At 41.7% G+C, this 27,914-nt stretch overlaps 1 protein-coding gene across 1 annotated transcript; it reads right to left on the reverse strand.

Annotated features, from left to right (window-relative positions):
* Positions 1-294: 294 nt before the first annotated feature.
* Positions 295-23,874, reverse strand: LOC125887656 (transmembrane and coiled-coil domain protein 3-like). The gene is made up of 4 exons (XM_049574644.1): positions 23,624-23,874; positions 5,424-6,394; positions 4,561-4,696; positions 295-3,703 (listed from the first exon to the last, which is right to left on the reverse strand). Exons 1-4 carry the CDS (start codon positions 23,687-23,689, stop codon positions 3,401-3,403), a joined length of 1,476 nt encoding a protein of 491 aa, XP_049430601.1. The 5' UTR covers positions 23,690-23,874; the 3' UTR covers positions 295-3,400.
* Between the last annotated feature and the right edge of the window lie 4,040 nt (positions 23,875-27,914).

The raw sequence follows: 27,914 nt of genomic DNA on the forward strand, positions 1-27,914 counted from the left end.
TAAAGATGCACAGTTGGCACTACAGGGGTTACATTACAGCCTGTTTCACTGCTACAGCTGCAGAGGTCTCTCGCAATACTGGACCAATTTCAAAAATTTCAAAAAACATGGGAAAATAGGGTCCAGGTTGAAAAAAAGAGAGAAGAAGTTCCCTTTGACATAATTCCATTTGCTTCCTTTTTTTTAACACCAGTGTCACATGGTGAAGTAACCTCTTATTTCTGACTGACGTCCACATAACTGAGACTTCTCAATACTGGAATATGTAAGAAAAAAAACATAACAAATACAACGTTGATTAAAAAGGCTTGTTTAATTTAACAGAACGTGTCAGACAAAGGCACGTAATGCATGAAAACACAACTGATTGATCACGTAGTGCACCAGAGATGAAGAGAGAATGTAAACCACATCTGTAGTTCTGTAAAGTAAAACTTCCTCAAATGTGTAAAAACAGGAACAAAAATATGATACAGTCAGTAGAACAACAGGAAGACGACAACAAACGTCAACACAAACATTATTATGGCAGACAAACATTAAAAAGTGGTCCGTAGCTTCATGTGAGATCATGATAGGCAATGTTCGTAAGACAAATATGAAAAATAACACGTTAATCAGTCCAAGAGAAATTGGCTCATAGATCATCACTTAGAGCCTGTAACATGCTCCTCTGTCGTCATTGGAGTACTGAAGGCTGTTTGTTGCTTCTTAAAAAAAGGGAAATGCATTTTTCCTCAGAAAAAGGCCTTGTATCACAGTATAACCCATCGCCTCTCAATCACATTATTAGTATAAATGACAAACGTTTGACCCAAAAGACATAAAGAGAGCCAAGTGACAAACTCATGCTGTATGGGTGTGTGTGCATGTGTTCCTGCTCTGCAGAGCTGGTGTGTGTTATAACCACAGCACCAGCACGGTAATGCAGTGGTATTGATTTTTGGCCCTTGAGAGAGGAGACAGCTGGTCTTATCCAAGCCCAGCAGTGGCTTCAGTGGTTATGGATCTCTCATGCCAACATTAATGACACTTCCTCACCCAACCCCCCTCCACAGCACCCCGTCACTGTAAAATATCGACGTGTAACGTACACTCCTAAAAGAAACAGTTTAAAAACAGTGCTCGTAGAAATCAAATATATTGCACTTTAAATATCAGGAACAGTAAACAGAAGAACTTTAAGAGATGACTGACCACACAGGGCAGACAAGGCAATAAGAAATTAAGAAAATGAACACATGAAAAAACAGAATGACCTTTGCCTCTGTGCTTTAGTCTGTAGATTCTTCATTTAACAGAATAGTTTCAACATTTGGGGAAACGTGCTTTATGATTATTTTTGCAGTTAGAGGATTTAAACCACTAAATATGAAGGTACAATCATTAGCCAGTTAGCTTAGCTTAGCTTAGCGTAAAGGCTAAAAACAAGGGGAAACAGGTAGCTAGCCATTTCCTATATTGTGTCTTCTGTACTTTTACTCAATATTTTGAGTGCATAAGTGCGCTCACACTGAGAAGAATGGCAAAATGCAGTACACTATGAGAAACAAGATTGTGCACTCATGACAGTCAAAGAAGTTTGAGTGTGCAACGTTGGACATCTCTAAACCTCATGGTCACCATGTTGCCAACAAAGCGCAAGGGGCTTGACCACAAACACATTTCAATCTTGTGAAATGTCGTCCGTCTTCCGCGATAAACACCAAAGCATTGTAAATATGCTGCATATGTGTATTTTTCACTACCACTTTACTGCTGTCAGATATAAGCCATAAGTTTGTTTATTATGTTAATTCTGTAATCACTGGGTACCACAAACAATATTGCTAATGCTAATGTTAGCTTGCTAGCTAGCTAACAGCAGCATATTTTGTCATCAGGTACTCCTGTGTTGTGGCATAAGCTATACGATCTAGGGGCATAGTTACGTTTGGTTTTTATGTATGCTAACTTTGTCTCAATTATACAGGATTTTAGTGTTAGGTTTGTGGGCAGATGTTTGACAAGCTGTAAATATTAACAAAATGTGGCAGCTATCGATGACTCAGTAACGTAGATTAGCTGGTGATAAGTGCCAGCCAGTATCAGCCACAAACATTCATAATGTACCATGAAAGCATTCATTTTTAGTTCAATAAATAAATAAATACAAAGGAAGACAAGTGAGCGAAAGAGCAGATACAGTACACATATATTTTGGGGAATGACTTTTGCTTGTTCTGTGGCAAACAAAAGTTTATATTTACTCGTTTTGTGGGGCAAGATAATCTTCACAGATTTACACACTTTTATTATTTCTGAAGTGTAAATGCAATCGCCAGAGGTAAAAAGCTAACGTTTGGCTAGGAATGGACTATGGTTGACATCGCCACCGCAACAAGATTGTAAAGATGTGTTCAGCGCAGTTTGACGTGATGAGCCTCTGTAGTCTGATTTAGCTACTTGTTAGCAACCCTCTTTTTTAAGACACATAAAGGCTTCAAGATTTACGAGTGGGTACCACGTTAACACAAGCTTTAACTTCAGACCTCATTTCAAGCACAATCAAAAACCCATTGCCTTCAAGACAAGGGAAATGGGAGTACTAAAACGCTAACTCATTTCCGGGTTTCAGGACTCATTGCTGCAGCACTCTATTGGAGATAACGCAATGCTTGACTGCATTTGCCAAGCAGAATAAGAAAAGCTGTCAAATCTTGTGACCGTCAAGCAGCTGCGTTTGATACGAGACAATACTACCCTGACAAATTCACATACTACACAAGTGTTTATGCTAAACTAAGCTAACTGGCCGCTAGCAGTAGCTTCATATTTACCTAACATTTATATGAATAGTATCAATCTTTTCATCTAACTTTCGGGGTATTTCCCAAAATGTCCAACTATCCCTTCAACATTTCATATCTGTGGCCAACAAGATGCAAAGCTTGAGGTTTTGTTTGTGTTGTTTTCAACAGTCTGAGAAATGTTAAAGTCGAACTGAAGCAAGAATAATCATTTGCCAAATTTGACCTCATCTACTGATTAATTCCCAAAAAACTGGGGTAAAGATTAGTCTCATGTGCACGTCTGTCCACCCTTCTTGATCCTTGAATTAACTTTATGTCTTCTGATGATTTCATGTCAATCCTTAAAGAAGTAACAAAACTAGTTATATAAATATTATTTTAAAGGTTAAATGAAAAGTGTTAGCGACACACATTCAAGTTCTAGACAAGAAAAAAAAAAATCACCAAAATTTCATTTCAGTTTGATTTTAAAAAACAGTGACCTCTGTGAATGCATGGCGATCGTGTCTTCTGACGATTGTACAACCAATCCTCATAGACAGTCCTATCCTGACAACAGACAGTGTCCATGTTTCTGCAGCGTTATTTTCAGTGTGCACGCTTCTCTATCACGCAGGCACCAACAGCCTGTCTATGGCGTACTGTAAACGGTCCCAGTTCTTCCAGAATATGGTCAGAAAACAAACTCCCAAAAAGGTAGCTACCACATGGTGCCGGCTCCTCATCATTGGAGCGGCAAACTTGGCAGCGGTGGAGACGCACACCAGGATGACAGTGATGATGGCCAGCATGATGTTGATGCTCTTTCCCAGCAGGACTCGGGCGTCACGGCTCTCGAGCTGGACTGTCTGCTGCTGCTGCTGCTGGAGCTCCAGCTTGGACACACGCGTCTGACACGACTCCAGCGCCTCCTGCGAGAGACGGAGAGAGACTTTGAGGGTCTGAATGTTTTCCAAATGGCTAAAGGGCATTATGCTGACCTTTTACTCCTCAATTATTCAGCTTCCATTAGAAGATTAATTACATTTCAGCAGAGAGGCGCAAGGACAGAGAAGATGAATGTCAAATGACAAAACAGACTTTGATTTTTCTAACATCATCTAATCAAGGAAATCACTACACACAGGCAATTAATACCTTCACCTCTAGATGATAATGGCCTCATCTCTTGGAGCTATGCAGAAGCCTTATTAACAGATGTCAGACAAGCTTCAGTCATGTTGAGATTTTACTTTAAAGGAACACTTTACCCCCCCCCCAAATGATCTTTCATATATCAATTACTCAACCCATGTTATGTTGAACTCATGAAAGAGACTGTTTTTCTCACATGCCTCCACAAACGCAAAATCTGCAAACTGAGAAAGTTCCTGATGAATTGATGTCATAGGGGTCCGCGTTTAACAACCACAAAACTATATCAAAACATCCGTTTACAAACTCTCGCATTACTAATGCAATATAATTCAAGTCTCATTTATCCAGTCATATGATCGGTACTTCCCAAACAGACAGAGGTTTCTCATGGGAAACTGAACTGAGACTTGTATATCATCTCTTCATAGCCAGACCTCATTTACAAAAACTGTAATTTTACCTCACTGAACACAGGAGCTGCTTGTTAATTGTTTTTAATGAGAATGAAGCTTTTTGCTCGCTGTTTTTGTGCTGCGACGCACCTTGCATTACTGTGCTCTAGGCGCCTGGCATTTTTGTCAGAGTGCTCTGAACTCCTGGAGTTGAAAAAACTTCTAAAACTACTATATACCTGTATGTCCCTGGCCCTTTCATGAGCCTGGTAGGCCACCCTCTCCTCGATGCTGGCCAGCTCCTGCTTCAGATTAGTCATCTCATTTTGGTGAAGTTCTGTCAGGTCATTTAGTTGGTCTTCCAAGCGCTCGTACCTGGTAGATGATGCAGAGGTATTAGAAAATATGATAATTTATAGGCAGATATAAAACACACTGTGTATATAGGGCTTCTGCTAATGTTAATGTGATTAATTACATCTGTCATTTACTAAATACATATCCCCAAATTCCTTAAGTGCTGTGGTTGTTTACATGTTTTAGTTTTCATTATGTCTGTTCTCAACCTGGATAATTACATATTGGACTTCAAGCCTGATGCTGTATTATGTATGGAGGACAATGAAATATTAAAAAGGAGCTGTAAACGGCAGTCAGAGCTTTAACACAGCAGCAAATAGCTATTTATATAAATATAATGGAGAAACGGCGTCCTGAGAATGAAGTCATGCTCCATCTGTGTCTGTTCATTGTTGTGGTAACCAGTCCTGCGGTGCATGCATGTTAGTGCATGTGAGTCCATATGAGTCCCTGTGTGTGTATCCCACTGGCCAGCTCATCGCCACCACTCTGCACTGTACTCACACAGCAGTTAATACCGCTATCCCAACCCATGCTGTCCTTGCAGTACCCTCGTGTCCGTCCTCTGGTTCTCCCCAAGGTTAACAATGCTAGCTCAATGCCGCTGTTAGCACTGTTCTCCCTGCTAGCACTTTTAGCTGCTAGCCGCCAGCTGAGCGAGCTCCATGTTCAAAACCATGTGCAGACTCTAAATTATGAATATGAATGTCATATACAGTTTCTTGACGTAATATAGACATACCTGTATCTCTCCTCCTGCAGTGTTTGGCTGATGATGCCATACTCTCTCTTAAACTGAGCCTTTATCTCCTCCATGTCCTCCTCCAACTGGCTCTGGGCTTCTTTTATCTCCCTCACCTCCTCCAGGGTCAGGGCCAGTCTGCTGTGGGTGTCTCCCCCGGCCTGCTGGCCCTGCACCTGCCCAGCTGACACTCCTCCCCCTGCTGGGGCCCCGTTACTGTCTGCTGAAATTGAGGCGCTCCCTGAGGAGCACTCGTCATCACTGGGATACTTGGGCTTGCCCACCAGAGAGGTGCTGCTGCTCAGCCCCTTTCCTGTGCTGTCAGTGGGCAGCGGTGAGGAAGCATCCAGCGTGGTCTTGAGGTGGGCGATGTTGTCAGCACTGCCAAACTTGTTCCTGATGAGGTTGGCGAACTCTCTGGGTTTGCTGAAGAAGAAAGGAGGGGAGAGGGAAACACCTGGACCGATGGTCTTAATCTTGTCCATGGTCGGGTGTCGGCCGCTGCCAGTCATGTCCCTCAGGAGCTCTCTGGGAGACTCTCTGGGTATGGTGCTGTGTTTATGTGCAATGGACGGGTGAGGAGATGGACTGTGGAGGATTTCACTGTCTTTCATCTTTCGATGGTACTGCTCCAGCTTCTTCTGCATCTGGGCAATGTTCTGAGCTGACTTCTGGTTCTTCTTCTCAAACACCTGCTTGATGCGCCCTACCTGCAGTTTGTCCGCGCTGTTCACCAGCTTCAGGTACTCAGCTACGTTCTCGTCCCGAGCCGTCTGCTCAATCTTCAGCTGCTCGGTGACTTTAAGTATTTTCTGCTGGAGGTTGTCCAAGCAGGAACGACTACGATGGACCTCGAAGGCCAGAGCGGGACCAGGACTTCCATCACTCAGATCCAGGTCCAGATTGTTCTCTGAGGAACCCCGACGCATCGACCCAGAGATGCTCGGGAAACTGCCCTCAGAACTCCGGTCCTACAAAGAGAAGAAACAAAGATTAGACTCTGTATTAGATTTGGTGCATTTGCAGAGATGATCTTTGGAAATTTGTCTAATTAGTAAAACAAGTCATCTGGAAAATGTTAACAAAAACTACATTTCCAATTTTATTTCCAATTACAAATAAGAGCACACAAGAACATATTTTCTAGTTTTGACTTTCATTCCTCTTGGTAATGAAACATTATTTGATTTTATCTCACAGGACCACCTTATCTTATCACAGAGACAGGGTGCTTATTTATACCAAAGGTCAAATGAAGGTGAACAGCTTTGACTGTCGATTACAATCTACAATTGCACACAAAACTGCATGTGTGCACAACAACAGTGGAGGCCACTGTCACCCTCATTCATCAATGAATGGTTTGGATAATTAGGTTAAACTGGAGCGGGGTTGGTTTTTTTTTTTTCCAATTTGATCTGCTGATGTTGCTACACCCCATGGACTCCACTGTAGCTGTGTGCAGTTGCCTTGTGTCTCTTAACAAAACAAAAAACAAATAAGCAAAGAAAAAACAACACAGACGTCTTTGAGCTCATCAACAAGACATGATTTTTTTTAGACACAAGGATGTAATGATCATCAAAAGGGTGATTCGGTGCTAAAACTTGAGGCAAAGTTGATGCAATATAAAAAGTCATACAATTTTTAAAAGCACTAGAGGCAGAAGTGACATATTTCCCTATAGAAGAACATTGCAACACTGGCAGAACATGTCATTAGCAGCAGCAGAAAAGAGATTAGTGCTTACATGTGTAAATATTAATCATCCATTGTTATAATTGATTACTGAAAGAGTTATAGGTGTTAAGTGGTTGCCCTCTAGTGCCTATTGACTGTACTTGTGGTATCTTTAAGGTCGCATCGAAGTATGAGGACAGTGATGTTTACAACATTTGAAATGGATGAATCTATTTGGGTGCGTAAAGGGAGTATAAATGAGCCCTCAGACACAGGCAATGGAGTTGGGTGGTATCAAGGTATTCCAATATATCAGTAAGTTGCTGATTTACATTTTTTTCGAGGTATTTTTAGCGTATGATGTCGTTCATTTAACCTTTTGTGTTTCTTGTGTTATTGCCACGTTGGTGTATAATGTTGACTTGTTAAAGTACTATGTTGGATGTTGTATTTTTATGGCTGCAGTATGGGTGTAGGGCCCAAGACAGAGTTAATCTTGATCTTGATCTAGATATATGTCGGGGCATTCAGAAATCCTGAAGGTATAATTACCTATACCTTCAAAAATACAGACACTCTTTTTTCTATCAAACTGATAGGGAGATGTTGTATGGAGGCGATGTATTGTAGTGCACATTTCATGCCACCAGAGGTCAGTCTACTGGTGGAACAGGCAGCTAAGCAGAGAAAGATGGTGACTGTGAATGAGGGGATAACAGAGTTGATGTGTCGATATCTGCCGCGGCAACAAGTGCCAATGGGTCCTCTGGCAAGGGCGCCTATTTTCCATTTATTACTCTCCCAAAAGTGTTTAAACCAGGCAAGACTTGTCAAAGTAGGCTAATTGCATATTAGAAACACAGCATTGTGAGTTAGACAGTGACATACACGCTACAAGGACTTCTGTCACCAGTAGCTCAGGTTTTACATTTGTTTTTTGGTTGTTTTTGCTGTACACAAATACCGTCATATACCGTTAATCCTGGTGAAATGTCTCTTAGGTTTGACAGTATAAAAAACTAGATGCTGCCTAAGCCTACCAGGCAATAAAACATTTCCTTTAATGCATTTTTTGATGTGTCTGACTTTGCTCTCGTTCATATACAGTTATTCCACATGGCGACCGGCCTGTGCTGTATTCTGCTTGTCTGTTGTTGCCACAGTGAGACCATCTGGGTGTGTATGTAATGCTCTTATTTGGCACATCTGTTGTGATTTAGGAGCCAAATTTTAATCCTGTTTGTTCACAGTATAGCACACAGTTGAGACGGATGACAAAAATTCAGATAACAGCTATTAATGTGTGTGAAAGAAGTGGAGCGTGCACATCTAATGTAGGTCAGTGATAATGTCACACAGGAAATCCCTTTTCCAGACATTGTCCCCAATTTTTACAGTAAATTACCATTTTCCTAATAGAGGCTTAACATTGCAGTCGGTTTCTGACTGAGGTGTCAATAGTTCACTGTCAAGCACAGAAGTGTGGGGTAGACTTGAGGAAGTGAAACAGGCTAAATATGGCTCAAGCAAGCAAGTTTGACTACGACAGGAAACCTAAAGACGTGACATAAAGAGGAAACTGAAGACAGCTGTGAAGACAGAATCTAATTAGGTTTCAAAGCAGCACTTTTAAAAGAGAAGTTGCAGTTCAATTGTCCTGACTCCGCAGTATAACAGCAGCTTCACAAGTCACAGAACCGTGCAAGTTTATCACAGTACAACGCCCATGTAATGACAGGAGGTGTAAGCTGATCAAGTCTAACACAAAGTGTTGTACAACAAGCACTATGGGCTGTACAAAGCTGCACTAATCCTTTACAAATGTAACACGGCTAGTTTCAAGCAAATAAACAGATCACAGCTAACTCAGGCAGACTTAGGGCTGAATCCTGCTTAGCATTTCCACATCACTACGTAACGGCTGCATATCGCAAGCTACTAAGCACCTTTACAACTGACCAATGCATCCACAGCTCACCACACACTGACACTGCTCGACACATGATGGTCAGGTGGAACTCAAGACAGGGTTTAACAATAACAGGGTGATTAAGTATGACTGGACGTACACTTGTGCACACACACTGAATAACACTAAACAACAACACATTCTCACTCAGGAGGATTTATGTTATCCAGTTACACACTCCCATTTACGAGCTGTTTAAACGGTGACCTCATACTCAACTTGTCAAACTCGTTCGTGAGTGTGAAACAGTGTGACACAGTCATCTCTCACGTCTCCATTTACTCCTAGAATGTGGTTTCACTTTGATGTGCAACACAGACAGGCTTTATACTTGTTTTTAGTCATGCTATAGTGCCGTGGCTCTGGGGACGGCAATGTTTGTCAGTCTGTCTGTCTGTCCACCACTTTGGTTCAGACTGAAATTTCTCATCAGCTAAGCAATGTACTTCTTACATTTTACTATGGACTGTAATTTCACACAGACATTCCTGTTCCTGAGAAAATGAATCCTAATAATTTTGGTGGTCCCCTGACTTTGGGCATAGTCACATATCAGTTAATGCAGGCAAGCAACTATTACCTGGCGAGGCAATATTTGTGCTGAATGTGGGCAGTGCCCGATGTGACGGACATGGAAAACTAGCTTGCTAACTTATGTTAGCTAGCTTAAAATATGATGTTATCTGTACAATTTCCATTTTCTTACGTTCCATGGTCTTCCTCCAGACTCACTGCCATGTGTTGCAGTTTGTATTTTTCATGGCCAATATCAAACAATATTGGCTGGTTAAAAACAGCAACAATCAACACTTCTTTGCTATTGGCTGAGGTTGCTACCTCACCCGTCAGACATCAGAGTTTAACTCCACACGATGCAAAGATGCGAAATTGCTTTGCCACCAGAAGCAAATGCTTTAACCGCTCTTTTGCTCGCATTAAATGTAAGTGATCTGGAGGTGAGTATTCGCCAATGTTTGTTTAACTCATGTGTGACCATGACCTTTTCCTGTTACACTATCATATGTTCATAATTTCAAATTGTCTAATACTTTGGTTTAAGACCACATAACTAATGTCCCTCATGTAGGCCTCAGATGTCATTGTGTTCAGTGCCAGTTATCAAATGTTAGCATGCTAACACGCTAGACTAAGACGTTAAACCGTAGACTGGATAAAAGGACGTAGCCACCGTAATGTCACCCACTAGTTTACTGACTACTGTACTCCTATCTTTTTTTGAGCCCAAGGTGACCATATTTGGACGAGAGGGTGGAGCTGTTGAGGAGCAAGGGTTGGATATGACTGAGAACCCAAGGACACCACTGTGGTTGCGACTTGTCAATCACAAGTCAGCCACAGCCTAAAGTATACCCTGCTTTATCGTATATTTTGCTCTAAATGGGACCATCATTTGCAAGCTTTAACATTAATGCTGTCTTAAAGAAGACTTTAAACTAGCGATTGAGACTGTAAACTTATTGGTAAAATGTTTACTGAAGTAATAAATCAAATGAGAGGTACAGTCATTTTCTCATAGACTTCTATCCAATAAAAGCCCCTTTTACACTGCCAGATTTTCCACGAATGTTCAGCCGTTTTGCCGGCCAGCTGCCAGCGTTTAGACACCCAGAGGGGGAATGGCGAGTTGATCCGATGTGCCCAATTTTACATATATACATATATACATACCCAATGCTACATAACATACTTAAATAATTTATTTCATCACCTTTTGTTAACATTTCCTTACTCAGCATTGCTGTTTAAGCTGTTGTTGACCTGTTGTATAAAAGCAATATCACACTCGAGGTCGTGATGTTGTAATGTAACGTTATATCGTCATGGCTGTAATTGTCTTCGGATGATATACATTACAACATCACTCCCTCTCGTGTGATATTGCTTAAATATAGTCACTCTAGTGTTTACTTTATTTTCCATTTTCCTTGCTTCTGTTTTTCCTCCTCTTCTTCTGTTTTGAATCTCATTCTCGCTCGACTTCCAGATGGGTCTTAGCGCCTCGTGGGGCGTGTACAGCTGACCATTCAGCCAATCGTGCTCATTGTTCAGAGACAAACGTCACCCGTATCTCATGCTAAGCAAAGTGCGATTGGCTGGAAACATGTCACATGGGAACAGATGCCTTCAGGGCTCACAAAAAACAACTCCGGCATACTGATTACAACCACACATTCATGAAATGGTCAAATTATCGTACATTTGGCCTTTTTTGGGATTATTGATCGTACATCGTACAAAGGGCCAAACTATCGTACAAATACGATAATTATTGTACACCTGGCAACGCTGCCGAGGCAGCCTTCCGCAACAGGAGGGGCTGTTAAAGACTTGTGGGAGGAGCTGTTGATGACGCCGCACGTGCGACCCACTGGCGGTGGTAAAACAGGAAACAGCTGATAGCAGGACTTAGCGAGCAGCTAGTAGCAAACCTGACAGACACTGTAAAGATGAGCAACTGGGGAGACAAGGCATTGCGCGCCCTCCTTGCCCTCGCAAACGAAGAGGCCATTAACCGTCATCTGACGGGACAGTGAAGAACGGGCCGACTTATGAGAGAATCGCTGCCTGACTATCGCTGCCTAACTAGCCGCGGCTTCCCTCCCACGTCACTGTTTACGTCTTAGCTGAGCCACACGTTTTGTTACTTGTTCACGCCCCCCATTGCCCCAAAAAAGGCGCATTCTGTATAAACAGAAGTAGGTAGGCAGCATTTTGCTGCACTACCTGATTTTGTTTTTAAACTGCCAATGCTGAAAAAAGACTGATCGGGCTTTCTATTCCTATCTAAAAGACTTCTTTTTGTAACCAGTGAAGTCGCCCTCTGCTGGCCGTTATGATATTGGATGCTGGTTTAAGGCACAAGTCCTCCATCAGGACGGGTACCCGCGCGGTGATCCACAAAAAAGGCTACTCGCAAATTATATTTTGTCTTAATTTCATTTGCAGATTGCGGCTGTTGAATTGATAAATACATTAAATTAAAAAAGGAATAAAGATAATTTAATTTAATTTTTAACATTTTAGTCCTCTGACTGTTGAATTGCATGTCGGATCGGTCTTCTACACTAGCTGAAATATGAGAGCTGCTTCAATGAGGTGCATTACTAACAGGCACGTTAACTGTGAAGATGTGCTGCTTAATGTTATGAGAATAAGCAAAAAGTATTGAGTTAAACTGTATTTCCTTAATTACCTTCATTTTAAAACATTGTTTAACATGTATTAAATGTCCACTTTAAACATCCTTTAACTTTAAAATTATTTGAACAGCACATGGTAATTATAGGATTTGGGGTCAGGTTGCAGAACTAATTGGTCATATGTGTGGGTGGCAGGCGGGTGTGGTATTGCACGTTGTGGTGCCAGTTCAGGAGCAGGTGTTGAAAATCAGACCTGTAAAGGACTCAGCTTCCAGACAGGCTTTTCTCACAGCAGACACTTTGACTTGTCATAGCAGGAAAAGCACAGGTGTTAGTAATAACACTAATGATGGCTCTGCTCTGTTCAGGTGATTCAGTGAGTGGCACAATGCCAGGAACCTGAAATCAAAGCAGCTAAAAGGATTTCAGCCATCATTAATGTCATTATTTACACCTGTGCTTTTCCTACTGAGACAGGTCACAATGTCTCCTGTGGAAAAGGCCTGTTGGCTTCACTTTTCAGACCCAAGATAACCCCTTCTGGTAAACAGTATACCACACTAGCACCAACATTTGCCTCAAGGCACCACTGTGCCTTTTTACGGCCTTAACTAGCCGCTAGCATGGCTGTAAACTGTAGTCGTGTTTGTACATGTATAAAAAAAACTGTAGTGTTATTATTATGGTGCCTCTAATCATACTGTACATACTTATTACATACTTATTTATGTGTAGTGTGTAACCAGAGAATGCTATGCTTCTTTCTACAAGCATGCCTGGGGTGTTTGAGCCTCTGTCCTCGACCCACTCTCTCCCCCTCTCTGGCATCTGTCCTTCTCGAACACAGGACTCTTTGTCTGGGCAGAAAAAAGCACACTTTGTCATGTCCTACCTCTGCTCTGTCCAGGACTCTGATGAGCGAGCCACTGCATATGGATTGAATGGCCTGACGTATAGCCTGAGGAGCCCTGCGCCCAATCACAATCCTGCTCCTTCCAGAGTGTGAGCAATATCTCGACAACACAATCAGTTTTGCACATAAGCCGTCCTTTTGTCAAACCAGTTTGTCATACAACAGAAAGAGAAGCCTCATGTGTTCCTTAAAGAGGAAGTGTAGCACAGGCTCGTGTGTAAGTTGCTCGCATTACCCAGTCTTTTTAGTTTTCAAACAGCAAACACAAAGAGCTGCCTGTTGGACCAGACAGCTCAGACTCACTGCATGCTATTTATGCAGAACTGGAACTAAGCTAGCTCCTCAGGCACTCTCCCATCACCAGCCTTAACTCTGAAATGTTCAATATTCTCTTAACGTTTGGGGCCAAACACAGAACACAGAGTGTTGGTTTATTGCTTCAAGGTGCTGTGATATCATAGATTAAGAATGAGCATGACATAGGTCACATTGTGACCTGACAGCCATTGATGGATCACCGCTGAGGCCTGCAGCACAAGCAGTGTGGAAGATGTTTGGAAAGCGTATCCATGCAACTTCCATATTCACACTCGTGCACCTGGAGGAGTGCGTGTCGAGCCAACATTGTACGACGCAGCTGGAATGAGGGGCCGGAGCTTTGTCTTATGAAAACAAGATGGCCTTTGGCAGGATGAAGCCTGATTCATGAGAGCAGCTCAGATAACACGAGTAACACAACCCAGATGTTTCACTCGCACTCAAACCCAAAAACAAGTATGACATCGGACTATTTTTTTTGATGAGGAATTTAATCAGCCCATTTCCACCGCCGCTGCCGCTACTCGAAATTTCTACCCACGCTGACTAACGGCTGGAGAAATCTGAGGGTCTCTCTGGATGAGTGGCTCTGCTAAATGAATTAGCCTCACACTGATGAAAATGTCCTCCCAAATCTGCTGAGGAGCTGCCCTACTTTTCACTCCATTTGTTTCAAACACTTATGTAGGCGTTCTCCGGGGGTGGTTGAGGTAGTAGGGTGAAACGGGCCGAGGACTGAAGGTCTTTGGGGATGGCTGGAGACGAAGGGAGGGGTGAAAGCTCAGTAACTAGCGGGGGGAGCTGTTGCAGCATAGCAGATGGCAGTGGTGAAGTCTGACAGTGAGGTGGACAGTCCTTAAATGAGAGGTCACTGAGCGATCGGATGAACTCCTACTCGCTTTAACTGACTGTTATTCTCTGGGATTTAAAGGAGCAGTGTGTAAGATTTAGAGGGATTTAGTGGCATCTAGCGGTGAGATTAGAGACTGCAACCAGCTGAAACTTCTTCTGGTTAGAATTCCTTCAATGTTCTTTGTTCAGGAGATTTTTTTACCAGGAGCTGAATTATCTGGCGAAGTCTCCTCCTCTCTCAAAGACAGATTGCATAAGATTGTCCCCGATGTTTCCCCCTCTGTAGCTGGTGTAAAGAGGCAGACGGGACATTAACACATTTTCTTTGGACGTGTCGGAAATTGTTCACTTATTGTAAGAGCATATTTGAATGTTTCTCTAATGCCCTTGAGAAGAACAAGAACTGGGAGCCTAACCCACCCACTAGTTGCTGTCCTGGGTGCCACAAGTGCGTTACCTTTGGCAGCAAAGTATGAAACTCACGCCATTTCATTTGGTACAGTTGTGGCAAAGACACTTATTCTACTTATGTGGAAGTCAGTTTGTGCACCAACATGTGATATGTGAATAAGAGAGCTGATGAATGTATTGTATTGAGAAAGATTAAGGTCTTCTAACAAGGATAAGATTAAAATCTTTGTCAGAATTTGGAGCCCTGTACTCGAGTATCTCAAGGATAATGAATTGTAATGGCCTAAGTGAGTAGCAGTATGCCCTCTATCCCTGTGTCTACGTATTTTATTCTACTAGAAATGTTAAAGTCCCTGGACTTGTTTTTTGTTTTTCTACCATTAGAGACAGGACGCTAGCTCAGCACCTGCTAATGTGTTCAACGTTTCTGTCTGATAAGTTACATAAGTATAAGTTACCTGGTTCGAACCCCATTGTGGGGGAGCCCTACTGTGCAGAGTTTGCATTTTCTCCCCGTGGCACTAGGGTTTTCTCCGGGTACTCTGGGTTCCTCCCACAGTCCAAAGACATGCAGGTTAACTGGTGACTCTAAATTGTCCGTAGGTGTGAATGTGAGTTTGAATGGTTGTCTCTCTCTATGTGTCAGCCATATTCTGGCGACCTGTCGAAGGTGTACCCCGCCTCTCGCCCAATGTCAGCTGGGATAGGCTCCAGCCTCCAGCGACCCCCAACAGGTTACAGAAAATGGATGAAAAAAATAAATGCTCGTTGCGGAGGGGGTGCTGACTACGGCGGCAGACAAGAATCTGTAAATGGCCCTATCTAGAGACAGTGCTTGGTTTGTCCGCTCTGGGCTGCTTTAGAAACACGGTGGTGCAAAATGGTGGACTCTGTGGACAAGGACCAAAGGATTCTAGGGTAAAACCTGACGATTCTTATTTTCATGTGGTTACACACTAAAGAAAATATATTTATTACATCATATTAATCTTTGCCAATATATCCTCCTGAGTCCTACACACTGGACCTTTAAAGGCTGGGCTCTATTAGACCCATCTGTCTGATCATATGCTTATCACTATGAATGTGAGAAAATGTTGTCTTTTAAAATTAACGAGCCAGGCATACGCCCACTGCTGCTTGACTCACCTAGTGATATTAAGTGTGTCAGTAGAGCAGAAGAAGAGAGACAGACGTGAAGCGGAAGACAACACGGAGAGCAGGAGATACACAAACTGAAACTGATAAGAGAACAGGAATAGAACAAAGGGAGGATGCTCCCAAACACGGCACAGCAGCACACATCATCCCAATCACCATCTCCTCCAACAGGATCTGCAGGAGGCCCTGTGTGCCCCCAGGGTGCCTCCCTCAGCACCTCAGCCCTGCTTGAGCCCCCTGTTCCCCACGCTGCCCTACATAGCACACAGCGTCTGTCCAACACCGTGACCCATTTAATATGACCTCGCTAGACAGCATAACATAAAGATCCGACTGCATTAGCCTCAATCTTAACCCAACAAGGGAGAGCTGTGTGCTGCTCTGCTTGAGAAATCTTAGCCACATTTTGGGGGCAAAGTTAGGGGGAGTCAGGAGAAACTGCAGATGCTGCTTTTCCTGCACTGCAGTGTGCTCTCTCTTGGATCAATGATCTAGTTAGAGACTCAATTTTTCATGCAAAAACAGACCTTACCCCCGTCTGCCCACTGCAGCACTGGAAGAAACAGCAATGCAGCACTTCAGCATTAAAGGTCCAGTGTGTGAATTTAGGGGGATATACTGTACATGCAGAAATAAAAATGATAACTATGTTTTCTTTAGTGTATAATCACCTAAAAATAAGAATCGTTTTGTTTTCATTAAGTTGGCATAAGCTGTTTATATCTATATTGGGAGCAGGTCCTCGTCCACAGAGATCACTATAGCCCCATTTCCACCAAGCAGTACGGTACAGTACACTTTTTTTCCATTTCCACTGTGAAAAGTTGTGGATGGTACCAATGGAACCATTCTGTAACGTCCCCATTCTTGGTCCCCCCTCTGTTGGGGTACCTAGCACACAGATCTGGTACTAAAAGGTGGAGCTGTGAACACTGCAGTCTGTTGATTGGTCAATAGAGGACGGTCACTCTGATCAGGGCTGAGTTGTGGCTGGTTTTGAGGCTCATGTAACCACTATTCATACTGTGGAGAGTTTTATTAGTAGACTGTCGCATCAGCTGAAGTCTGAGGGAAAAAATTACTTAATTCGCTGGGCCGACTGCCGGCAACTTTCAATATGGAACGTTTACTTGTAATGTCACTTAATGTACGAGCTGACGACCTGAATTCATCAGCACACCTAAATTTTACTGTGACAACTTTGACCATTACTTTAGTTTTTGAATGACATACACGTTTAGTAATGAGTGGATCTTCAAGCGTTTATATGTATTAATTTCGTCGGGGACGGCATATATCCCAATCCTCACTCATTGCAGAGCTTCATTCTTGTGGGCTACGGCAGCACTAAACCCCTGAGCTTGCCTGAGAAGGACTAAATGCACAAACCTGCTATTTCTAAATATCCCATGGAGAGAGAGTCTCACTGCAGCCTGTTTTATTTTGTTATGAAAATGTCGGCGTATAGCCTTGTTCTGTGGACGATAAACGAGGTGCAGACTGATAAAGGAGGAAATACAGTGAGTGCTGGATGGAGCAGTGAGTGACAACAACCCTGCCCACATTTAAGAGTACTGTTTGCAGTGGAAACGCTAGGGTCTAGGTACCATGTGTGAAGGGTTACTTTTGGTTCCAAAGGCACCATACTGAAAGCGTTCGGTGGAAAGGGGGCTCATGCTGCACCGCCATGTAGCCCAGGACAGACAAACCAAACACTAACTCTAGATAGGGCCATTTGTGTTTTTGTGTCAGCCATCATAGTTGGCAGCCCCTCCATTACAAGAGTGTTGGGACAACACTGAATTTTTAAAGTCAAACTGCTTTATTCAGTGTTTTTACCATTTTAAATCACCAGGTCTGTTTCGTTCTGAAGAGGAAGAGACCTCTGCAGATAACTTGGCTCCAGTTAAAAACCTACAGATCATCTGGATATTAAGTTAACACAGGTGGGCACATATTAGCAGGTGCTGGGCTAGCTTCCCGTCCCTGAGATGCCAAATAGCTTCTGAGAAACACTGATTTGTTGCTTGAAACAGCTTTATTCAGTGTTTTTACCAGTTTAAATCACTAGGCCTGGTTCTTTTGAAGAGGAAGAGACCTTTGCAGAAAATTTGTCTCTAGTTTAAAACCTCCTAAATGTCTGGATCTTAAGTTATCAGAGGAAAGAGATGAGCAAACACAGCTGGCTGCAGTCTGCAGTCCTTACTGCTAGATGCCACTAAATCCCCCTAAATCTTACACACTGGACCTTTAAAGTCCTGAACTGGAATGAGGCAAAATCACACATAACTGGGTGAGTTTGCAGTGGGTGTGCTCTAAATTCTTAGCAGCATTAGTGAAGTAAACATTGGTTCAGCAGGATGCACAGAAACTGAGCCTGCTTCTTGCTAAACTCGCTGTCCCTCCCTGTTTAGGGCTGGGTGGGTGGGATTAATAAACCCACAGAAATATTCTTATGCAAACAGGAAAGCATTGTCCCCATTAAGAGGAAGTAATGTTTGCAAGTATTCACAATCGCAGCTCTAATCTGGTGGAACCATCATTCACAGTGTAAGGTCAGGTCATGTGGGCACACATGAAACCACGAGTGCAGGTGTTTGCAGTGACATGAGGGAGGCTGGGTCGAGATGATGAGGCCGTGCTGTTTGGAGCATAGGGTGGCACGTATTAAGCGTCCCCCTCCGTCATGGCCTCTGCGCACCCCAGATAAATAACACACACACACACACACACACACACACACACACACGGGGCAACAGAGCTGGCACACTCATTGAGATGGAACAAAACCGTCCCTTCAGCAGAGAACAGAGCCACAGAGGGGAAGAAGCCTGCGGTGCTTATTGGTATTCCCTCCAGCTGATCCTCATGGATACAGACACTCTCCCACTCAGAGCTCACACAGGGAAATGGGAAGAAAACCAGAGAGGGAGAGCGAGGGGGAGCGACAGGGAGCACATCTTTGATTGTAGTCAGAAAGCTGACCCGATATCTCCTCCTCCTCTCATCTGCATCCCACAGCTGCCTATGCGGCCGCGCTTTGATTGCAAAAGCCTTTTTTTAGAGGCCAAATAGTATGCATCATCATGATGACAGGGGAAATAAAACCACCATCAAAGTCTGAAGTCTTGAGTTTCCTGAATGACTAATCCTCCGGAGGTCAGCGGAGTGAATTGCTTGAGACATATTCGCTATTATCTCACAGACAAGCTGGTCCAGGACTAAATCAATAGCCCATTAACACTCCCAGCGTCAGCTTGCACCCGTGGACTGAGAACGTATTGAATGGGATTCAATTAAGATAAATATGCAGCTATATTCAATGCTCTCATTCGAAGTGAGGGAGCGAATAGAGCCAGTGATGCTGCAGGGTTGGTGAGGAGTCAAGCAGCTCATTAGCCACGAAAAACATCAAAAAAGAAAGAATAAAAAAAGGAACAATAGTTGACTGTTAATGCTTCACATCATGGAGAACATAGCACATTAAGAGGCTGCTAATTATACTGTTGTGATGGCTAATGTGTTTGCCTTTTGTCTGCTGACATGCGTGTTAGAGAGCTTCAGGTGAAGGTTCACGTGAGGACAAACGTGTCACTGAGAAATGGCACGCATATCTCCACAGAGTCACCATCCAGCGAGGGTTAAAAACTCAGGCGGAGGTGTTGCATCATCTTTGGCCTCTAACCCACTATATCTGCTGCACAATGGCTTTTTTGAGGAACAAAACTGGAATGTCGTTTGCAGCCAACAAAAGGAGGAAAAGCATAATTACACAGTCCGGTGGTGACAAACCAGCCACATTGTCAGATATGTTATTCTATTATATTGTCTTGATGATTACACCACAACCGTCTAATTTGTTTACTTGAGAAGCTGGCTTGTGAATCTTTCAGGAGGAAATGTTATTGATTTGATTCATTTAGAAGATTCAGTGTTACATTTCCATCCAAAGCATCTGCAGTGGCCCATACTGCAGTTTTAGTAAGAGCTAAACAGGCCAAAGAAAAGCTGCCATGCGTGATCCCTTTGAAGGCGACAGGTGACGGGAGCTGCAGGCCCGAAGGCTCACACATAGAGTTCGTTAGAAAGAGAAACAACCTGCTGTACGACACCTGACTGACTTTCTGGTTGCACCAGACTCACACTTGGCTGAGCATTCCTCCTCTCAGTGTCACTGAGACTAAGAGCACCTGGCTTTAAATGCATACTCTGGTTGATCTGTCATAAAACGTTAGGGGATTTTTCTGAGCATGATACATTAACATTGACGGATGTTTGGATGGTTTTCCCCTGAAACCTGTTGGTGTCATGTTGAAGGTGTTGTAGGGGATTATTTTTTTATCTGAGACAATGGTTTAAGGAACAAGAGAGGCATCTGTTGTTCAGGTTTTTAAGCATTTGGGCAGTGGTGGAATGTAACTAAGTATATTTACTCAAGTACTGTGCCTAAGTATGAATTTAAGGCACTTAAGTTTACTCTTTTCATACCGCTTTATACTTCTACTACGCAACATTTCAGAGCAAACCTGTGAGCTTTAGTTAGTAGTTACTTTACAAATTTTTGCATTAAAACATAGAGTAGTTTGTAAGATATGATTTTTTTTTGTCATACGTAACAGTTTATTTAAGTACAGGTGAAACGGTAAGTCAATTAATCAACTAGCTGATTGACTGAGATTTAATTGCCAACTATTTTTATAAACATTTGAGTCATTTTTGTACTTCATTTTGAATAATTTGGAGCTTAATAGAATTTGCTCCGTACTTTAAGTACTTTGAGTACATGTTCCTTATTTTACTTAAGTAACATTTTAAATGCCGGACTATAACTTGAAATATTAAGTATTTTCACAGTGTGGTTTTAGTACTTTTACTTAAATTAAGGATCCAGATACTTCCTCCACCACTGGATTTGGGCTATATGAATAAAACTGCCTGGTTATCAACATTTAAGTGTAAGGATATAAGAAAAGATACGCTCTGACAGTAATAAGGACAACGGGATTTCAAAGCCCTCTTTGCTGCTGGGTTAAAATTACTGTAAACAAAAAACATCCACACTAGTTACACACTTCACTCATTAAAGATTTCACATATGATTATCATAGTGTGTTAAGTCTATACTGTAAGAATCTGTGTGGTGGTAAATGAAAAGTATGTGATCGCTATGATAAAATCGTTAAGTATGTTTATCTGTCTACATCTGCTCTGATGCTGCATATTCTAAATGTCAGGACATACGAAATGGTTAACATAAGCCACCCGTCAAATTACGTGAGGTCAGGTTCTTTTTTTTTTCCTCCAAAGAAACTAGGTCAGGCACTGAGTCATAGTGGCCACAAAAACAGAAACACCTGTGAGATGATGTGCAAAACAACTGCAGCAAATACCTGACTCAGGTCTTTCAGTTTCTGTTGTGTAGGTGATTTACTTTTATGTTAGGAGGAGAACAAACATTAGTAATACCGGTGAATCAATGCAATACAACGTCACCACGAACTACAGCATAAATGAATCACCATAGAGATGAATTAACATCCATCAGAATCACCAGGCTCAATTCTTAAACATTTAGTCGATCACTCAAATAGAACATAATGATATAATCACAACTAATAATTTGAGTAATTTTTGAAGCTCAAATCCCCCAAATCCACTGGATGTAGCTTCACCCATGTGAATATTTTGCATGTTTCTTGGGCTAGAAATCTGTTGATCGAACAAAACAAGCCATTTCAGGACATCAAATTGGGATGGGGACTTACGGTGGGCTTTTTTTTTTTTTTTTTTTTTTACTATTTTATGATACTTTCAAGACCAAACAATAAATAATCGATAAAGAGGAGACACTACAGGTGAAGAGAGTAAAACTTTAAACTAATAGATATCACCATGAAACTTCCCCAGTTGATTACTTCTGTTAGGAAAATTATTTTTTGTGTTACAAGTTTTCAAATATGTGATGCCAATTGTCAAGTTAGGCACTGTCCAAATAAGCGTGCTAATTTGCATAACTTGACAGAACAAAGATTTGAACATTGGATAAAAAATTCTTGTCTCATTCGGAGTCTCTCTCTCTATAAACAAGAAAATACTGTCATTTCGTCATGTTTTGAGAAATATAATGTTCTATAAATCAGGCTATGACCAATATACGAACAAGCCGCTCTGTAGAAACCTTAGTGGGAATAAAACTGGGTGCTACTGAAGTGAAGAATTTTTGGCTCGGACTGTAAGAAAAATCCTATTTTGAAAAAATGGCCTTTAAATAAATGTATTGCAAAATTACATATATTTTTAAACAAAAAAAGACTCTACAGGTGCAAAATTTAACTCAGAGAAATCCCCATGAAGCTACCCCAGTTGATTACTTTATTATTATTATTATTATTATTATTATTATTTTTACATATTACAAGTTTTCTGAAATGTCCTGTGTGAATATAAACGAGGCATTACCTAAATGCACTTCTTGCACACACTTCCAGAACAAAAATCTGAACATTGGATAAGGTTCAAAGTTCTTGTTTCACTGGGAGTCGACATACTTTTGTCTCACCATAAATTAGAAAATGCTGTCATTTTGTCATGTTTTGAGGGATAAATGTTGTATAAATCAGGCTGAGTGATATATGTACTCAAAATATAGATGGGTATAAAACAGGGAAGCTTGGTGCGACTGAAGTGGAGAATTTTGGGCTCAGAGTTTGAGGAAAAACCCCATTTTGAGAAAATGGCCTTTCACAATACGTACTGTAAAATTCCACATATATTTTAGACACTACAGCTGCAAGTTTTAACTAATAAAAATCACCATAAAAATTCCCCAGTTGATTACTTATGTTAAGACAGTTATTTTTTGTATTGCAAGCTTTTAAAAACATTATGTCAAATATGCAAATGAGGCATTATCTAATCAAATATGTCTAATGAATAAAATGTTCTATACATCAGGCCATGAGTGATATATGAACAAATGCCTCTGTAGAAACCTTCAGAATATAGGTGGGAATAAAACAGGGAAGTCTGGTGCAACTGAAGTGGAGAATTTGTGGCTTGGAGTGAAATGTCCTATTTTGAGAAAATGGCCTTTAAATAGATGAATTGTGAAATTTCATACATTACTGTAGACAAAAAAGACACTACAGGTGCAAAATGTAACTCATGTATATCACTGTGAAACTACCCCAGTTGATTACCTATATGAAAACATTTTTTATCTGAAATGTTCTGTTTATCTTTTTGCACACATTTCCAGAACAAAAATCTGAACTAAAATAACCCCAGTGTGTATTCTTCTCTCCACTACTCTGATAGAAGACATGTTATTGAAGCCAAATTGACCAGTACACTGAAAAACACAGTTTTCACCAGGGTGGTGTCTCCTTAAATTATCGATATTGGAAATAATGGTTAGTTTTAGAGCTAATCTGGATGTAAAGCAGCACATATCGATTATTGACCCGTTTGAATATCGTCAAATATGAGGACAAACCCATGATGAGTTCACAGACAGTTGAAGACATCATGTAGCACTCAGACATGTTGTCTCATTGTCCTGGATGTGTCACCGGGTTAAAGGCTCTTTGTTAGCCGGAGATGAGCAGCTTTACGCGGCGCAGCTGTTGTTTCACATGACGTGGGGATGAACACACAGCACTGTGTCGCTGGTACAGTGAGGGGACCTGTCGTTTATGACACAACAATGCTACACACACACTCACATGATACTCACCATCCGGCTGCTGAGGTATTTCTCCACTTCTGATAAACTTCGCACGGACACGTTGGCGCTGGGCATAATAATCCCGTGTGTGTGGTCAGTCAGGAGCCGCTGGGTCTTCACTTCAGGTCCGGGACCAGTTCACAACTCACGGCTAGTCTCAGGTCCATGTTGAGCCCCGTTTCTGTCCCTCTGTGTCACACACACACACTCCCGTACACACACACTCACACATACACTCTGACTGGCCCCTTGAACATACAAAAACTATGTGTGAAGCAAACTCCGCCTCTTTCTCTCTGCAGGGTGGCTGCTGCTCTGCGCGAGGAGGGTTAACTCTTTCAGCACGTGCCTCTCAGTGGTAGATAAAGAAACAGCCTCGTCATTTGACTCTGCGTGTGTTTGTCATCAAGAGGAAATTCTTATAATAATGGTCACACAGTGGTTCAAAGAGTGGTTTTACTTTATGGTTTCTGATGATAGATGACTTTAAAATTAAAACAGTGTCAACTGGGAGTGAATTCATTACTTAGAAGAAGCCAAAGTGTGTTGCAATACTAATAACTCATCAGTGGTGGTACTCTGATCATGTACTTAAAGGGACAAATCAAATATCCTTCTGAGACCTTAACTTTTATTTGGTATGCAGCTTTGATTCCTCCTTGCTGTTTAGGATCTGTAGGACCCCATAAGTTTAAAAAACTAAACATCATCGATGATAATTTAGTCCCAATGTCCTCAAACAAGACAGTTTTAAAGTCAGTGTCTCACCTTGTTACTGTTGCTAAAATTGGTGAAATGTGTTGCCATATCAAACTGCAAACATTAATCATGATTAAACAAGTTTCAACCATAATAAGTGATCAGGTTTTGTACCTTGTCCACTTTTGTGTCGGGGTCGGCCGCAGACTTACTTGGCAGAGATGGCAGCCGTCTTGTTTTTACACGGATTAGTGTGTCATATTGTGGTCTCGCTACCACTAGATGGCACAAAAAAGTGTCCAAGAACGAGGACAACAGGTCTAAGTTAAGCAGAATGGAGGATATACATATAGGTAAAACTTCAAATAATAGCCCGGGCTATGCTAAATCATAAATCGTTGCATCATGTATCCACATAAATTGATTTCTTCTTAACACTGACAACTCTGCAGTTCTGTTGATTTCCGCTTTGATGAACCTTTCTGATTTATGCCCAGTGAAACCCACAAAAACTGACAAACTGTTGCCTCGCTGATGTGTTCAGTGTCTCTGATGTTACAAAGAAAACTGTTGCTGCCGAAGAATCAAAGGGCAATGCAGATTGTTGAAACAGATTGTTAGATAGATGATAGAGTGTGAGGTGAAATGCTGTCTTTCAGATAAACACTTTTATGGGAACAACGACGTCCAAACGGGGTCTAAACACCTTCTCCTTACACAACAGCCCCTGAATAAACTGCACCTCAACGTCAACGACTTTATTCACAAAAGGACACATCATGTCTCTCCTTCCTGCTACACGCTTAGCGGGCGATCAGCCTCAGGCTTAGATGAAGCAAACCTGCCAGCCAGTAGGTTTCACAGAGTATGTTGCCATAGTAACTGACTCAGGGTTACGCTGAACTAGCTTTGTGAAACGGAAAACTCTGAGTTTCATCTCAGGCTTAACATACTCAGAGTTTTTACTAATCCCGCTTTCTGAAATGGGGCCCGAACTTTGGTTTTGTATGCATTTTTTATTTCTCCTGGCTATTTGGGATCAGTAGGACCTGATAAGTATAAAAAAACGAACTGGATTCTAACTGCAGATTCACTAAAGTAAGCAGCATTTTAATGTAGCTTGTTTTACTGCTGAGTGCTTGAATCTAGAATTATGTATAATATTTTAATTTGTGATTATCTGTTCTGCAAGTAAACTGAAGTAATCAGTTCCCAGTTGTCAAACAGCTGAAATGGAGGAAAAAAGTACAGTATTTCCCGCTGAAATGTGGTGGAGTAAAAATAATAATAATGTGGCATTAGATGGAAATGCCCAAGTGAAGTACAAGAACTTGAAAATTGTACACTGCCTGAGTAAATCTTCTTTCCAGCACAGTCACGTGTGAACATATGAGAAATACATATAAATCAAAAACGTCCAGTTACTGAAATTCAAAGAAGAGCCACAAGAATTTTAAACAAAATTATGTATACAGAACCAACAAACCCGCAATTTATTGTGTTATACACTCTAAACTTAAGAGATTGGGTAGATTTTAACTTTAACTGATATTATTTCAAAAGATGTTTAAAATATGATATGACTCCAGAGGAATGTGCATGTTAAACACCCAAAGTGTGAGGATTAATGTGAAATAATCATCTTTATTTCAGTGGTTTCTTGAACAAATAATCATGACAAGAAAGCTGGCAGTGGTATAATAGGAAGTGGTAGTAGTGTTGGTTTTTACATGATGTTCCTCAAGACAAATAGGTTGTATATTGTGGGCGCAGTTGTAGCTCCCACGTACACCTTTTCAGTCTTTGGAAAATGCTCCATGTTATGTAATTGGGCTGTATTGTATTTTGGTGGTGTTTTACTTAAAGTAATTGTCTGTTTTGTTGTTTTTGGGAGTGATTACTTACAGTTTATTTACCTTATGTATGCATGATAATCACATTTAATAACACTGGGCCCAGCTGAGCATTAAAGCTGTGAGATTAAAGCAAACATAAGAGACACCTTATTTTGCACAACTTTCCCCAATTTGCTCGAGCAGCCAGCCGCAAAGCCCCAAGAGGCCATGGGAACAGTCCACCGGCCCTTACACTCACATTCATTCAGCTTGGAATGAGCTAATCCACCTCGCTGTGATCACAAAAGCCCGTGTTGCATCACAAATCTCTTAACCTTTTACAGTTACACACAGTACGTTTTTGTTTTGCAGTTATATATTGTTTGGGCCGTCCTCTTTTTGTGTGTACGGGCCATACAGTGAGCGCAGCGTACAGTGACATGCATTAATCTCTGTGGTTCACAGAGGGTGAGTCAGTGATGCAGTGATATGATAGAGCTGTGGAGACTCACATAAAGAAGCTACAGGACACACTGGACAATGGGTTTCTAAGAACAGCAGCAGACGCTATAATTCATCTGGTCATCAAGTTTTAATGGTCCTATCTGTGCCTTTAATTAGCTGGACACATTCACTGGGTGACTACAACAAAAGAAAGCACACAGGTGCCGTCCTCTGTTCACGTACATCCGCTTGGCACTAATGAAAAATTGATTGGCTAATAACACACGCTGAAAGTCTAATCCCTTCCACAGCAGCCCGCAGCATCTTCCACCTCCACGTCACTTGACACGAAACACAAAACAGTCGCAGGGTAGGATACAGATTTTGCATTATTAATTCAGGAGGAACATGTAAACAATCTGCTGTTTTTACAGAAACAGGGGCGTGTTTTAAGACATGTGGTTAGTGAGTTTTCTTGGCATGTTTAAAGTCAGAGATTCACAAAGATGTCCAGATAATTCAGTAAACATGGGATACTTAACTTGCTTTAATAGGCCAAAATGAATGATATTTATGGGTATATACATAAATGACTTGCCTGTTTTCAACCTTTTGACATCTGTTGTCTTCGCTTGTCTTTGCCAACAGCACATAGGTCAATTGTGCACAGGCCAGGGACCTTTCTAAGATTTGAGGACAGACACACCAAACTGTCATCCAAGAACTAGCAGAAAAGAAGGCCGATTGTTGTTTTGCCTCTCATCACCTGTGTCTCGGCCGAGAAGCTGCACTCCAACACTACAACCAATGTCCAACTAGCACGCACATTCTGCACCTGCATGAGATGAAATAACTCTTCATACTAGCAGGCGGTAGTCTGTAGGCGTCATTCGAAAAGGGAAGCAGGGCAGGAAAGATTCAAGATGCAAGTTAGCCAGTTAGCACATTAACAACACAACCTGATGTTGACAGAACAAAGGATATCCTCCTGAGACCCTGTGACCTCATATGAGGACATCACATTTTGGGTTAACTGGACCTTATACTTCATTCTACTTCACTTCGACCTGTTGTCTTCGTTCGTGGACACTTTTAGGTGGCACCTAGTGGTAGTAAGAGCACAGTACAGTAATCCATGTAAAAACAAGATGGCTGCCATCTCGGCCAAGTCAGTCTGCAGCTGATCCTGACACAAAAGTAGACAAGGTCCAAAACCTGATCACATTTTATGGTTGAGATTTGTTTATTTATGATTAATTGATAATGTTTGTAGTTTGATATGACAACAAATCTCACAAACTTTAGCAACAGTAACAAGCTAA

Source organism: Epinephelus fuscoguttatus, linkage group LG4 (genome assembly GCF_011397635.1).
Source record: "Epinephelus fuscoguttatus linkage group LG4, E.fuscoguttatus.final_Chr_v1".
NCBI lineage: Eukaryota > Metazoa > Chordata > Actinopteri > Perciformes > Serranidae > Epinephelus > Epinephelus fuscoguttatus.